The sequence below is a fragment of the Archocentrus centrarchus genome, unplaced genomic scaffold, assembly GCF_007364275.1.
Source record: "Archocentrus centrarchus isolate MPI-CPG fArcCen1 unplaced genomic scaffold, fArcCen1 scaffold_52_ctg1, whole genome shotgun sequence".
Lineage (NCBI taxonomy): Eukaryota > Metazoa > Chordata > Actinopteri > Cichliformes > Cichlidae > Archocentrus > Archocentrus centrarchus.
In genome coordinates this window covers 1,344,479-1,359,940 of record NW_022060274.1, presented here as the reverse complement: position 1 = coordinate 1,359,940, position 15,462 = coordinate 1,344,479, and the positions used below count along the sequence as shown (strand labels likewise).

Below are 15,462 nucleotides of genomic sequence, written 5' to 3'. Positions count from 1 at the left end.
AATATAATAAAAAAAATTGTGCGGCAATCATTTTCACAATACCATTTTTTTTCAGAGGTGCTTCTTTTGAATGTCCACTAATGGATTTTATTTGGTGAGCAAGTGTTCTAAATAATCATCATTCAATCTAGAAAAAAATGGTTGTGATTTTTGCTGATCTTAGCTCTTGTCCAGACCATGACATGATACAGAATAGTACATTGTGTGTTCTCTCTTTTTTCTTTTCTTTTTTTAATTCAGAGAATTTACATTACATAGCCAAAAATGTTTGTGTGCATGTGACTGCTTTAGGGGCAATGACTGCAGTGTGTGAGGTGTCCCAGCGTATCCAGGACAATACCCGGCACCACGAGAACCACCTGGAGCTTTGCCGTGTGCAGAAGTTGCTGAAAGGGCGAAAGACGAAGGTGTTGGCTGCAGGTTAGATCCTCTCATTACATATTCCTTTGATTGCCTTAAAGAACTGCCTCTATATCCTCTCTCTTCCTTTCTGCATATATTTCCTTTGGGACACTCTGAGGGAGACAGGACAAATGACCAGCACAGATCAACTAAAGGGCAGTTAGCTTAATACAAAGACACTCACCTGTAAAAAGTTCTTTAGGAGACTAAACTATATTGTACATTACACTGATGTCATCATGTTAATGGAGTTAAAAGTTAATGGGGCTTTTTACCTGTATCTGTATCCTGTTCTTTTATTTCCCCACTTCTTCTTTACTTGTCAAGCACTGGTCCTTTTCTTCCGGCCACTCCCCCTCCTGCTTTTTGTTTCCAGAGAATCTGGCCTCATTGTTGCTCTGCTCTCCCTGCCGGTCTCCCTCAGGACCAGTTAGAATTCAGCTTCATCTTGTGGACCTGTAGATAAAAAAAAAGTGTGTGTGTTTGCTAGATATGAGTAAATGCATGTGTGCATAATGCCATGGGTGTGTTTATTTTGCTTGGATATGAAGACATGTTTTGTGTGTATTTTTAGATATTTGTGTTGTATAGGTTGAAAGTGAAGGCTGAATAGCAGCTTATCTTTCTAATGCTGATGTGGGCATTAGTTTCAAAGGAGAGTTCCTCTCATCCAAGTTCTCAGGCCCTCACAACTCTGCTGTCGGCTTCCTTTCCAGCCAATAAAGCTCTGGTCCCACCAGGCCGACTTCAGAGCTGCAGGAGTACCACCTCACCGACCCATTCTCCTTCCTCCCCACCAATACCACCTCTAATGTGGGTAAAAGAAAAGCTTTGCCTTTGACAGATGTGAAACGTGGAGCCCCTCAAACATATTAAGTAGCTTTGTAGGAGATGAGGGGGGTGTTTGTGAGCCACAAAGCCTGAATCAATGGGACATTGATACAGCAGACAGGCAACCTCTTTCCCTAGGAGGGCACAGATTTGTGTCTGCCTGTTTGTTACTTCAGTTTAAAACAAAGATGTCTCACATTTTCTACCATGTTTCACATGGATTTTTTTTCCTGTTCATGTCCCTTTATGTTCTTGATTGTTTCACACAATTTTCCTTATGCTTCATCTGTCATTTGAGCCTGTTTTCTCAGGTATCTTAAGCACAATTACACTATATTAGGGTTAAAGCAAGCTTAGAAAAAAAAGAATTAAATTTTTAAACAAAAATTAGAAATCATAAAATTCAAATGGTTCACAATTTTTTTTTTTAAGGTTTGAATCTGTGGTTGTCTGGGTTTTCCTATGTGGAGGTCGCAGGTCCTCTCGTGCCTCTGTGGGTTTCTTCAGGGTAAGCTGGCTTCCTTCCAGTCCATAGATTTGGGGTGGTTCTGGCTCACGACTAGCTAAAGACAGGGCATGATGGAGACAGATTGTTGGGGCCTTATGTCCCCCAAGGGACAAAGAGGATGAGTGAGTGAGTGGCTCAGGAGGTGGAGGAGGTCATCTGCTTTTGGTGGTTCGATCTCTGGCTGCTTCAGCCTGCATGCCTAAGTATCCTTGGGCAAGATACTGAACCCCAAGCAGCTCTCAATGCGTTCATCGGAGTCCGACTGACTGTGTGAAGTTTAGATAGAAAGCACGTAAATGCAGAAAGTGCTTGTATGAATGTGTGTGTGAATTGGTGAATGAGGCATGCTGGATAAAGCACTTTGAGTTTCTGTAGAGTAGAAAACTGCTATACAGGAACCAGTCCCTTTACCATTTGTCATTTTTTAACAAAAGTGTTATTTTTGCCTAAATCATCAAGTTTTCAATGTTTCATTGAGATTTTTGTCTTTTCCGAAAAACATGAAAAAAGGCCATTGTAACAAGGTAATGATATGCATATTATTTAACTGGTGATTCTAAATTGGCTGCAGGTGTGAATGTGAGCATGAATGGTTGTCTCTGTGTTAGCCCTGTGATAGACTGGCCACGGTGTACCCGACCACCGTGCTAAAATGAATGAATGGATGTTAAAAATATTATTTTCTGCTCATTCTGTATCAATTCTCTTTTGTGTTTAAATAACCATTGTAACATGAGAAAAATGTATTTATATCAGCAATTTGATTAATTACTGAATTCTTTATTCAATTGACAGCCCTAGTATTATTTAATATTTATACCCCTACAATCAGCAAATTCATAGATTTCAGTGGAGCTTAGTAAAATGCCACCAACACTGTGCCTGTGGATCCTACACACCCACCAATACCAAACTTTGCTATTCTGGCCTGAACAGAACTCTTTAAAGATCAAACTTGATTTCATATTCATTTCTTGACCCATTGCCAGTCGCTCTTGGGTTATTGTGGATGGCTTTTACTAAAGTGAAAATATTAGCCCCTAATAACCTAAACTGGAACAATAGGACAGGATGTGTACACTGAGAACTTCAGCATATGTGTCCTGTTATGTGTATAATTTGAATACTAAGCAGAAAGAAATCCCAGAATGTCTGAATAACCAGCACACTTGATGTCAGCTCAAATGTATCCGTTGCAGCACGCTGGGAGCATTCTAATACTTCAGCAACCATGTAACACATTACTGGCACACTTGATGTCAGCTCAAATGTATCCGTTGCAGCACGCTGGGAGCATTCTAATACTTCAGCAACCATGTAACATTACTGCCCGTGCATGAATTAAAACTGATAACATAGTGTTATTATAGAACAGTGATATAGTATGCATTTACAAAGTTGTGCTTAAGGCTTTATAAAAGGGCAGGACTACAACATGACTTAAAGTATTATATTATGACCAGTTCTAATTTTAACTATTTTTTTAGAAATCACTGTTTCTGAAAGTTTAATATTCTCTAAATACTGCAATACTCATGAACCTTGGCTTCTGTTGCTATGGAAAAAAGGCTGTAAGATGTGCTGGTGTGAAGGGTGATGCTCCATCTATGGAACTAAATATTTAAACAAAATCTCTGTGGTGTTTTGAAATTTTTTTCTGATTACAGAAATGCACTGTTTTCTCAGTTTTGTCATCTTCATCTTCCACTTGCATACCACAGAATTCTATGCATGATGATACTTTCTCTTGCTGAAAAGCGTCATTGTTTAGTTGTCGTGTCACAACTTCACCCAGACTGTGCATTTTAGGTGAGGTCAGTGAATTAGTTATGGAGGCAACTATATCACACAGTCTTTACCGCCTTATGCATTGCTAAGAAAACTCTCCTTATGAGCTGGAAATCAAAAAATAAACTGTGTACAGTAATCCTTCGCTACTTCGCGGTTCGCTTTTCGTGGACTCGCTGTTTTGCGGGTTTTCAATCAATATTTGTGTAAAATATTTATTGCGGTATTTTCGCTGTTTCGCGGGTTTTTGCGGTACTTGTTCTTCACATGCGTAGTACGTGTTGTACAGTAATGTATATATTTGGTGTATAAGTGTGTGGGGAGGGTTTATAAAAACTTAAAAAGTATTAAAATAAATATAGCATCCCTACTTCGCGGATTTTCACTTATTGCGGGTGGTCCTGGAACGTAACACCCACGATAAGTGAGGGATTACTGTATTAGTAAATATAGAAAAGTATTAGTAGATCACATTAGTTTGGAGAGAATGTCTGCTTCTTCTAAAAACAAATTGGATGAATTTGATTCTCTCTGGTTCCCACTGATCAGCTGCCTTACTTAGTGGGGGTGGTTGGCTGTGGTCTCTGCTCCCGGTGTACCTTGTAGGTGACTGGGACTGGGGGTGGACCGCGGGCCTGTGTGTATCCGGTTGCTCCCTGGGACTGGAGTCCTGTGGCTGCCTTCTTGTGGTGTCTGTGTGCTTGCCCTGGTTGTTGGTGATGAGGGGATTGGGTGGGTGCTACCTTGCGGTCTTGGGGTCTGGGGTGCTTGGGGTGGCGGATGCTGGCCCTTGGCCGGGTGGCTGGTCTCCTTTGTGGGGCTCAGGTGTGGGGTCTGGGTCCCTGGGGTTGCCTGGCTACTGGTGGGGTCCCTCCCTGCACTGGAGTGTTCTCTGCCGTCTGAGCACACCACAGGGCGGGGTGGGTTGGCCCAGCCTGAGTCGGGATGTCCGGTCTGCGTTTCAGGGACTCTAGAGTGCCTGCAGCATGGAGGGGGTGGGGCATTCAGGTGAGGGAGCAACCATCTTGGGATAGTTAGGGTGGGCGGGGGGGCACCATGTTTGAGACTCAGGTCAGTTTGTCTTGTCTTTTGTTTGTGTCTGTTGTGAATGGCTGTCTAGTGTTGGGGAGGCTACTCTATGCGGTGGGGGCGGCGTTGCTGACCTTGGGTGCGGCGGTGTTCTGGGGTGTTGTTGCTACAGGCCCCGGGTCCACTTCTCCCTGCCTTGTGCTGAGGTGTGGGAGATCGGGTTGCCTACTGAGACAGTTGACAGCTGGCTCTCTTCTTCCAAGGATTGTCTTTTTTCCTTCCCGGTCCCTGCACCCATCATATCACTGACAAATTGAGGGAGAAGGGGAGGTGGGCAGGCCATCCTACACCCGTATTTCCTCGCCTGGGGTGGGAGTTGGATGTTGCTTCGGGGGCCAGGCTGCCAGCATCCTGGGCGGGTGTTCACTAACCCTCGCTTCAGAGGGTGGGTGGATGTGGGTGAATGTGTGTCTTTGTGCATTTGTCACAGTCTCTCTCTCTCTCTGTTTGGGTGTATATGGGTGGACCTGGGTCTGGGGCTTGTTGTGCCTTGCCACCGTGCACCCCCCCAAAAGGATGTGGGTGCATCGGGATTCACGCAAACAAACGCACAAGACAATAAAATTGTTGGTTCATGTAGCCACGCTTTGTTTTTTCACATATATTTGTTTTTCCAGGTACTTCTTGTTTTTTGTATGTTTTTTTCTTATTATTTTGTTTTCTTACAGGTGCAGCAGTTCATGAACCATTATGGTTTTCTACTTGTACTCTGTCCTCTCTGTCCCCTTTTTCTATTTTCTCCCCCTTTCTCTTTATTCTTTCTTGCTTTTTTCTCAGCCTGTCAACTCTGGCATTACTACAACACATATACATGTATGTGAAAAATAACACAAATAAATAAATAAAAAAGGACAAACACTAACAAGAGGAACCTGTAGAGAATCTATAGAGTTCATCTTGGAAGAGCAAATATGTTTGCACATCAGTGCATTCAGATCATATTTCTGCTTGCAAAACCTGCCAGATGAGACAGGCTTTAAAAAAAAAGAAATGCATCTTGGTAGTGATTATTAACTTAAAGATTTTCATGCCTACTGTACAGACTTTTACCTCTGTGTACTTTGACTATTAAAAAAGAAAAGAAAAACACATTTTCAGATCCATCACTGTTATCTATTTGAAAAAATAATTTACTTTTACTTCTGCAACTCTATTGGAAATGAGATCCAGTTTTACAGCTGGGACTTAAAAGTCAAGATCTGTTCTGCTTCTTCTACTTTTGATGAGTACAGCAAGTGTTCTTTAGCATTTTTTGTCATTTCAAATATTTGCTTGGATTATTAGGGTTATCAAAAAATTAAAAATCTTCCATTGCTATTTTTGCAGCAATCAAGTGTGGACATGAGTACCTTAAATGACCAAAATACAACACAGTAGATTACAGCAACATGTAGAGCATGAGTTCATATACTCCAATAATTGCTAATTGATTTTAATGCCCCCCAATTTGTGATGATGGGTTATTAATTTTAGAAAATTTTCAGCCCAGTTTGAAACTTCAGCAGCGTTGCCTTCATGTGCTTTGCCTTACTCTCGACCTGTGCATGTTGGAATATGGACCTGTAACCCTGCCATTTAATATATCGTCACCCTCTTTAAAAAATGCCCAAGTCATTTTTTTTCAGGTTTTTCAGAAAAGACAAAAAACTGAACCAAACATTGAAAATATGGTGATTTCTGCAAAAACAAAACTTTAGTTAAAAAATGACCTAGGCCATTGTTTTAAGAGGGTGATGATACGGAAAAATGCCCCAGGTCTGTGAGGTAATTTTTAAAAGAGCTGAGATCTATTTTCATGAAGAAATATCTATTTGCAATTTTCTTTGTACACATTGAAGGGATTACTTGCACTCCAGTAAACATTTTGGGGGACAGCCCCATGCTGGGTTTTTTTTCTTTGCCTTGCTCGGGTCTTTCCTCTTTTTCCTTAGATTGTTTTCTGGGTGAATGCTGCCCAATTCAGAGAGTAGGTTATTTTTTCTCAGCTGTTTCTTGTTATTCTTCATTATTAAAATGATTACTGTTATTTCAGTAAATGTGTCTCCAACAAGGTGCATAAAGCTTCAACAGGGTTTTGTTTAAATTAGATTTAATAGAATGATCAAAACCACTTCTCCAATCTCCAAGCAACACCTGAGTGTCATGGCATGTGTCTCGACTGTGTTTCTATTTGAAATCCATGGCATTTTAAAAGCAATTTGACCCCCGCTTGGCCCAGCCACTTAATCTCACTGGGCTCGTCTGTAGCTGAAAATGTCCTCTCTGAGCCCCAGAGGCACAGCTCCGGCCACTTGGGGTTGTTGCAATCAGAGGCTACTTGCTCGGGCAATTACAAAAACACCCTGGACTCAGGATAAATTTTAATCTTATCTACCCAAATGTCAGCCCTGCTTACTTATTAGCTATCGCATACTGCTGCCAATCATGGTGAACGAGATGAGAGCTTTCCTCAGCGACCACACCCAAACATGCCTACCTCCTGCTGATTCTGTCAGAGAAATCATTTTGTCTCCTTTGCTTCTTTCAAACAAGACTCCATTTATTTATCTTTTGCAAGTCAGCAGAGCTTAGTAAATCTAATTATTTTTGTTCTCTGCAGTTTTGGAGTTTGATGTTAGGGAAATTTTTGTATGAACTACTGTATTTCCATTTTTACATTAGTATATGGATATAGCCTGTTCTAAAGTCACGCCAAAGCATCTCAACTGATTTAAGTCTGGACTTTGACTAGGCCATTCCACAACCTTCATTTTGTCTTTTTTGAGCCATTCAGAGGTGAACTTTCTGGTGTGTTTTGGATCATTGTCCTTCTGCACAATCCAAGTGTGCTTGAGCTCCAAGGTGATGGCTGGACATTCTTGTTGAGGATTTTCTGGTGTAGAGCAGCATTTTTGGTTCCATCAGTTACAGTAAGTTGTCCAGTTCCTGAAGCAGCAAAGCAGCCCCAGACCATCACACTACCGTTACCGTGTATGACTGTCATTATGATGCAACTGTTCCCATTATCTAGGTTTGGGGCCGGCACTAGACTGGCTGACTTGATGAATACTTACTCATGTTTAGATCCCAGTTTCCCATCAACTTCACTCAGGCTAGTCAGGGACGACCAAAGGGCCAGATCTGGTCCACAGGCTGTACACTGCCCAGGTCTGAACTAAACATATATATCCTGAATAACTAATAATAATAATATAATATTGGTTTCTGTATGTTCTTACCCCATCACAGGGAGGTGGTACATCCGTGAGGGCTGGCTGAAGGTGGTTCCTCAAAAGGGTGCAGAGGCTAAGCCTAAAATGTTCTTCCTGTTCTCTGACATGCTGCTGCAGGCCAAGCACTGCAGTCCCCTGCATTCCACCAATGGACACAAGTTTGCCGGCGAGCATGCCTACCCACTGCAGGACTGCACTATAGAGAAGGTGTTTGGCTATACAAGGAGCCAGGGAGGCCTGCTCAGCGTAAGTGTCAGGCAGCTACACTCTTAACTGCAATCCAGGAAGGAAGAAAAATTATAAAAATTTTCCAAAGCTGAAACTCATATGGGGCTTCAGCAGTTATAAATAATGTATCTGGGTCATTCTATCTCAAATCAGCAACTTTATAAAACATTTTCTCCTTGCATAAAAATTTTATGGTCCAAAGTTTGAATATAGAAAATGAGTGCTGTGAAATTTTAGCTTCATATTTTAAATACTTTTCAGGATAAATGTTTTTGAAAAACGGTCTCCACTTTCAGGCCTTTTTTTCACACATTGAAATCTGAGCCAATGTTTGAAGATGAATTTCTCAAAATCTATTAAAGATAAAAGCCTGAAATTTTCATTGGTTTTTTTCTTACTATCAAAATGAATCAGGATCTGTAATTTGGGACAGATACATCAAAAAATGTTTGTGTATTGGCTTGTTAAAATATGGAAAAAACTCACCATCCTGTAAAGTCCAGTATTTGAGCACACACCGATAAAAAAAAAAAACAACTAGTGACAATTTCTGAATGGTATATAGTTATATTTCACAATATTTTAAAATAAGGCATGTAGAATAATTTTTACTATGAGTTTATTTGACACAAAAGTGAAGAAAATGCTATTTTCATTCAACTTTTAGTCTGGATTTCACAAAAAAAAAATATCAGTAGATAGTCTCATAAAAGAATAACAAAACACTGGAGTTTCCAGGCTCAGGGAGGGGCAGTCACCTGCTGCGATGGGTTGGGACTGAGGGGAGGGAGACAGGACAGAAGACACTGTGGAAGAGAGCCAGAGATTAATAATAACTAATGATTAAATGCACAGTGGGGTATAAACAGAGTAAAAAGAGATGAGTGGAAAAATAAACACTTAGTGCATAATGGGAAACCCCAACAGCCTAGGCCTATTGCAGCATAACTAAGGGGTGTTTTTTTTCTTTTCATGCCTGACTCTGAGTTATACCACGGAGTCAGGCACTTCTGATTTGAGGCTTTCCTTTTCAGAGGAGCCACAGTATCCAAAGTTGTACGCAGTGAGGGTGTAACAATCGACCTCTGTGGGAGCAGAGTTTAGGTATTTGCTCTGCACTGTATTGGCACACGGCACTGAAGAGCATAATAATGGAGAAATTATATCCTTGAAGTTAGTTACTGCATGTGTGCATGTATATATTTAAACCATATCCTGATTCATTTTGATGATAAGAAAGCGCAGTGAAGATTTCAGGCTTTTAGCTCAAATAGCTCAAATATTGATATACAGTATGTGCAAAATTAAAAGGACTTAAAATGGTTCGACAGGCCGTTTTTCAAAAAATCTATCTTGAAAAGTATTTGAAAAATGAAACAAAAGTTTCATAGCAACCAAGATTTGGACCATAAAATCTTTATGTAATTCGGAGGTACAAGGTTAGTACAAGGTTCATATGTGATGGCTGTGGCTCAGGAGGTAAAGGAGGTCACCTACTAATTGGAAGGCCGGTGGTTCGATCCCTGGCTGCTCCAGTCTGCATGCCAAAGTATCCTTGGACAAGATACCGAACCCCAAGTTGCTCTCTGATGCAACTGTCAGAGTGTGAATGTGTGTGACTGTTAGATAGAAAACACTTAAGCTTAGAAAGAAGTGTTTGTATGAATGGGTAAATGAGACATATTGTGTAAAGCGCTGAGTGCTCAACATAGAGTAAAAAAGCAGTATGTAAGAACCAGTGCATTTACCATGTTTATTTGAGATGGAGTCTTCCACCTGTATTCCATAGTATTATGGAAAATGACATAACTTTTGTAATTTTGTTTCTGTACACCATCACAGTGGATTTTAATTCAAACAATCAAGATGTGATTGAAGTACAGACTTTCAGCTTTAATTTAAGGATTACATTAACTGCTTAGTAATTACAGCCATTTTTACATAGTCACCCATTTTCATACAGTAGATTCCAATGTAACTGGACAATCAAAAATAATTTTAAATATAAGAATTGTTAATACTTGGATGAAAATCCTTTGCAGTTGACTGCCTGAAGTCTAGAACCCATGGATTTTATTAAATGCAGCCTTTCCTTTATTAATATCCTCTTGTAGTCCTGCACTGCAGCTACACTCAGTTGCTGATTGTCTGTGGGTCTCTCTGCCTTCATTTTCATCATTAGTTACTGAAAAGTATGCTCTTATTGGGTTGAGATCAGGTGACTGACTTCTCCATTGAAGAGTATCTCATTTCTGCTGCTTGAGAAATTCCTGGGTTGGTTTTGCAATATGCATTTGATAATTATCCATTTGCATGGTGAAGCACTGTCCAATCAGGTTTGCAGCATTTGGCTGAATGTGAGCAGAGAGCATCGAGTATATACTTCAGAATTCATCCTGCTGCTTACCTGCTACTACCTGGTTCCACTGGCAGTATAACTCCTTCAATTAAAGCTGAAAATCACACATTGATTGTTTGAATTAAAAGGCAATGTACAGAGGCAAAATGACAAAAAAAATGTGTCATAGTCTAAAAACCTGTGGACCTATCTGAGGATATTATACACTAATATACTTACACTTCACACCCTGTTATGTCTTTGAATTGAATACAAATGCTTTCTGTTTGGATTGCATAGTTTCAACAAACAATGAAATGATGCATTTTTTCAGTCCAACATAAATTGCACAACTTAACAAAATTTGTTACCATTTCTAAATTATTGAAAACACTATGAATCTGGAACTTTGAAGTCCAAATAGGTGTAAAGTCTAGTGATGATATTAACCATTTGCCCAGTATTATGTAAGTCCTCCCTGTGCTGCCATGTGAACACAGGTTTGTCCTGTGAATGTGGCCTTTCAGTCTTATGGATTGTGGATGGTGAAGTGGCGTCTAAAATTACATAGTTCCTATTGTAGAATGACCATATATTTCTGAGACCAGGACCATCAGCATTAGGTGACTTAGGGTTTCTAATTTCCATATTCCAGAAATTGGGGAAAGCTGAACTTGAAAAATGCTCTGTGTATTTCTTGGGCAGCAGGTGGGGAGACATCTGTTCACTGATTTCAATGTACACATGAGTGAGTCTTTAGCAGCAACATTATTTAATTTCCACTTTTGATGTATGTAGCTTTGATTTGTCTTACTTACTTTGCCTTGATGATTGCTGTTGTATGATGTGTCAAGAAGAAGTTTCCGAGCCTCAATGAATAAAATATCATTTAGTTCTGCTTGTCAGAGGAGACCTGTGTTCCTCCACCTCTTTTTCTCCTCTCTAATCACTTCAAATCCTTGTTGAAGTAGCCCAAAAGTTGAACTTTTAATGTATTTCTCCTCTCACTCTATCCATCTTGCAGGTCTCTGTACAGCTGCTTGCTGACAAATTGTGTCTAAATGATGTAGTTGCTGTCATGAAACATTCAAAGGAAGGAGTCGCGCGTCATTGAGCAAGTAACCAAAGCGTTTATGCAGTGAGAGTTTAGTGCCAGTGCTGCATGGTATCAATATTCATTTCAGCTGATAGGCTCTTGCTCAAAGAGCTTTTTATGCAGTGCTGCTAATGTGCTTCCCTGTGATCCAAAGCAGCCTCACAGAGGTTTGATGATTGTACTGTCCACTGCTGTCCTTTCAGCATGTTAGCTGCATGTGGTGCTCTCTGTCATTAAAGCTTTGTCACAAAACTAATAGTATACAGTTTAGCTGATAGATGTACAATACACAAAACAATAAAACTAGACAACATGATGAAGTTAGACAAAAATAACCAGTTAAATTGTAACTTCATTTTTGTTATCAGTTGTAAAGTAATGAAGAAAGTAATGAATGAAGTAGTGAAGTCAATCTGAGCACCGTAGCACATTTAAAAAGCTGGATCTGTAACGCAGTTTTTCTACCCATGATTTTCTTTAAGTTTTGGTCATTTATACATGGAACCAACCGTAAACTGAATATAGCAAACATCACACCTGTCCATCATACACAGCAACATCTTCACATGTAGAGTTTCATGTACAAATAATTAAACATGAGATATGTAAATACCAAAGACTTGTTCCATGAAAATCACCAGTGATGTTTCATTTATCATATGGATTATCTGAGCTAAAGAAGTCAGTATGTTTAATGTTTAAATACCAGCAGACATACTTGTAAATAGGTTGAATGAGGGCTGCTAATGCATGTATTTTGATTAAAAATGTAACTAGAATTAGAATAAATGCTGATTGTAGCACTGGTTACTATCGAACACCCAGTCTAGATCAGATAATCAGTTTTTCATTTATTTCACTTTAACTGATAAATTACTTAATTATACAAATGTCAAATCTGTTGCTCATTAATCTTTGTTTGTCTTTATTGACATATCAACTAATATCCCTATAGTAAAGCAGTACATGAAATAATTGCTAAAATAATTGATGCATAAACATTATCTAATTAAAAAGAATTTAAACAAACTAACTAGACAGTCAGTGGAGGTTTGGCATACACAACAGCAGCCAGTCACTCAGCAATGTAAAGCTTTATGTTTTGATATGCAGACCTTAGGATTATAGAGAAGCAATTACTTTAGGAAATTTAGTCAGTTTACTTGCCTACTTGGAGATTATGATTCAGCACCTTTCAGTGGTGTGTAGAAAAAAGGAATCATTAATGCTAATCACTTGCAGTATTTTATATTTTGGGAGAATGTGTAATACAAAGCATCAAATATTCACATAATGATAGTGCAGTTGTTCGAAGTGCAGTAAGTCTACAGTGTCCAGCGTATGCATCGCTGTATGATGCTTTTGGCAAGCCCAGTGATGGATTGTCACAACCAGGCCAGACTTCACTGTTGAAAGTACTGTGAATTAAAAGCATCCTTCAAGAGACTAATGAAAAGGCAGCTGATGGGGAGATTAGACTTAAAGCTGTATTATTTGGAGTGTGTGTCTGTGTGTGTACAGGACTGAGGAGTGTAGTGATGGCTGCCTGCTGTTAGAGAATCCCTCAGTTGCTGGATCAGATTAAGCTTCAGATCCATCTCTTCCAGGCCTCCAGTAAATACATCTTCCTCAAGCCTGTCGCCGCTCTCTGGTGATCCTGTTGCATGTTATCTAATGGCAGAAATGGCATTTCATTAGCGTCTTATCCCACTGAGGCCCAAATGCATACTCAATAGCATTACACGTAATTTCTCATAAGGACACATTATTGATCCCTACCTGAACTCAAGGAAAAGGGCTGTCAGCACTCCAGGGCCCTCCCGATACAGGGCCATGAAGTATTAAAGTCAAATTAAATTTGACAGCTGTAAATGCCATGGCAATCTATATGCTAAGTTTGAAAAAAAAAAAAACCCTCAAATATTTTATTAAAATTTCCAGTGTCCCCTCCAACCCTCCCGTTGGTCACACGTTTATAGAGTGCTGGCTGTTATTTGTGAATCAACCCTTTTGCTCTACATTTTGTGTCTTTTCCTTTCTGTTGGAATATCTCGACCTTCCGTATTCTCCCCTCTCTTGTCTGCTGCCTTCCTCCTGTTAATATCCTCTCATTACTGGAATATTTTCTTACATCCCTGACAGATTCTCTTTGATGTATAAATAATCAAGCTAAATTATGTGCGGTGATGAGGTGCTGTGCTCTGCCGTTCTTAATATACAAAGTCATTTCTACCTAAGAGGGTCAGATTTCCTGACAAATCCCTAATTACCACATTGCAAGAGAAGTGGAATCTATTTGTGCATAAATAACTGCCATCCCCCAAGCGGTGAGTACCTAATGTCATGCACCACTTAGATCAACCCTCAGTAATTCTCAGTAATTAGATAATACTTCTGATGATGGTGCATGTGAAATCTTAATGTATAATAAGAGACAATCACTCCGCCTTGGTGCAAACATCATTGTCTGAGCTGTAATCTTCTCAGTACCAGTTCTGTCCAGATACACATGGATATCAGTGTCAGTGCTCAACAAGCTAGTTTCATGTGTCTAGATTGTAGCTGCAGGTAAATGTTAAAGAGCGTTTCAATCAGTGAAGGCCTAATTCGGATCTTCTCTAATAGCTTTCCTGTGTGATTATGATGAAAAAGCCCCTTTTTGTTGGGCTTGGACATCCCCCCATTGGTTTGTTCAACATGTTTATATCAATCTAGCCTAATGTGGACATAAGAGTTGATAATTACTATTGACTCATAACAAGAGAACCCTGTCACTCTATAGAACAGAGAAGTCCACAAGAGATATGAAGACACATTTCCATCCAGCTGCCTATAGAGCAGTATCATTTCCTGTAAATTTATTGCAATAGATTTTATTTACTTGACTTTAATTGCTACCTGTGTTTTCTTTACATTCGGTCATTTTTAACTGTGATAGCTGGCTTTAAAAGCAGTAGCAGATTTTTTTGTATATAGCTGATATAGAGAAGGGTTTTTAGTTGGTTTGTGCTGCCCTCTACAGCTTTTATAATGCAGTGTAATATGGTGGGGCTCTTAAAACATCAAAACTTAACAGTGTGCAGTTTTTATGGTTCATCCGCCTCTCAGCAAGACTGTGGAGCTGCTCTATAATTTGATAAAATGTAATGAAATTACAATTCTTTGTTCTAGAAAAGTTTTTAATTTGGGACAAACTTCATGTTTCTGCACTTGATGAACTGTTAAAGTTGATGAACTTGATAACTATTCAACTTATTTTTAGTTACAATTAGACTATGATTATCTGTTATGTGTAGCTGACAATAAGAGAACACCAACATAGTTTTACAGTATGTGTTACTGTTACACTGGGGCCAAATTTCAGAATTTTGATCAGAACATGCAAGTGCTTTAAACCGGTTCAGCTTGACCTTCCAGATTTACTATTCCATGATCCCATGTGGTGCAGCTTATCATATTAAGATTAAGATAACCTTTATTGATCTCTGAGGAGTAATTCATTCTCTCATACGGCTCATCTTAAGTATTTGGAGCAGTGGGCAGCCAACAACATCTGCTGTAAGCCCATACTTTTGCAGAGGAAACCCATTGAACTTCTAACAGAACATGCACATAAAGGAATGAAGTGAACAGAAGTTAAATTATGATCAAGTAAATAAATAATTCTTGTTTTTTTTTTTTTTTCTTTTAGGAATAAATTCTTTTCTTAGGATACATGGGTTTTGGGGTCCACATAAATGATTATCTTACAATATATTTGCAAATAACCGTATCATGATATTGTGATGATTGAGGGTAATGGATTGCATTATTGTATTAAGATACTCTCTTAGTCTCATTCCTTGTCTATGACTTGTAGTATTTGTTGTAGCCAAAAAATGTACCAAACAGTGCTTCTGTATTAATTTAGAATTGCTTTTATCCATAATGCAGGGACTTGTAATCATAGGGTCTGGGCTAATAAGGCATT

At 39.3% G+C, this 15,462-nt stretch overlaps 1 protein-coding gene across 1 annotated transcript in view; it reads left to right on the top strand.

The window, feature by feature from the left end:
- arhgef39 (Rho guanine nucleotide exchange factor (GEF) 39) overlaps positions 1 to 15,462 on the top strand; it is an 83,340-nt gene that overhangs the window by 55,214 nt on the left and 12,664 nt on the right. Inside the window, 2 exon segments of the mRNA XM_030725310.1 lie at positions 292 to 420; positions 7,847 to 8,076. Coding sequence (XP_030581170.1) covers positions 292 to 420; positions 7,847 to 8,076 — 359 coding nt within the window.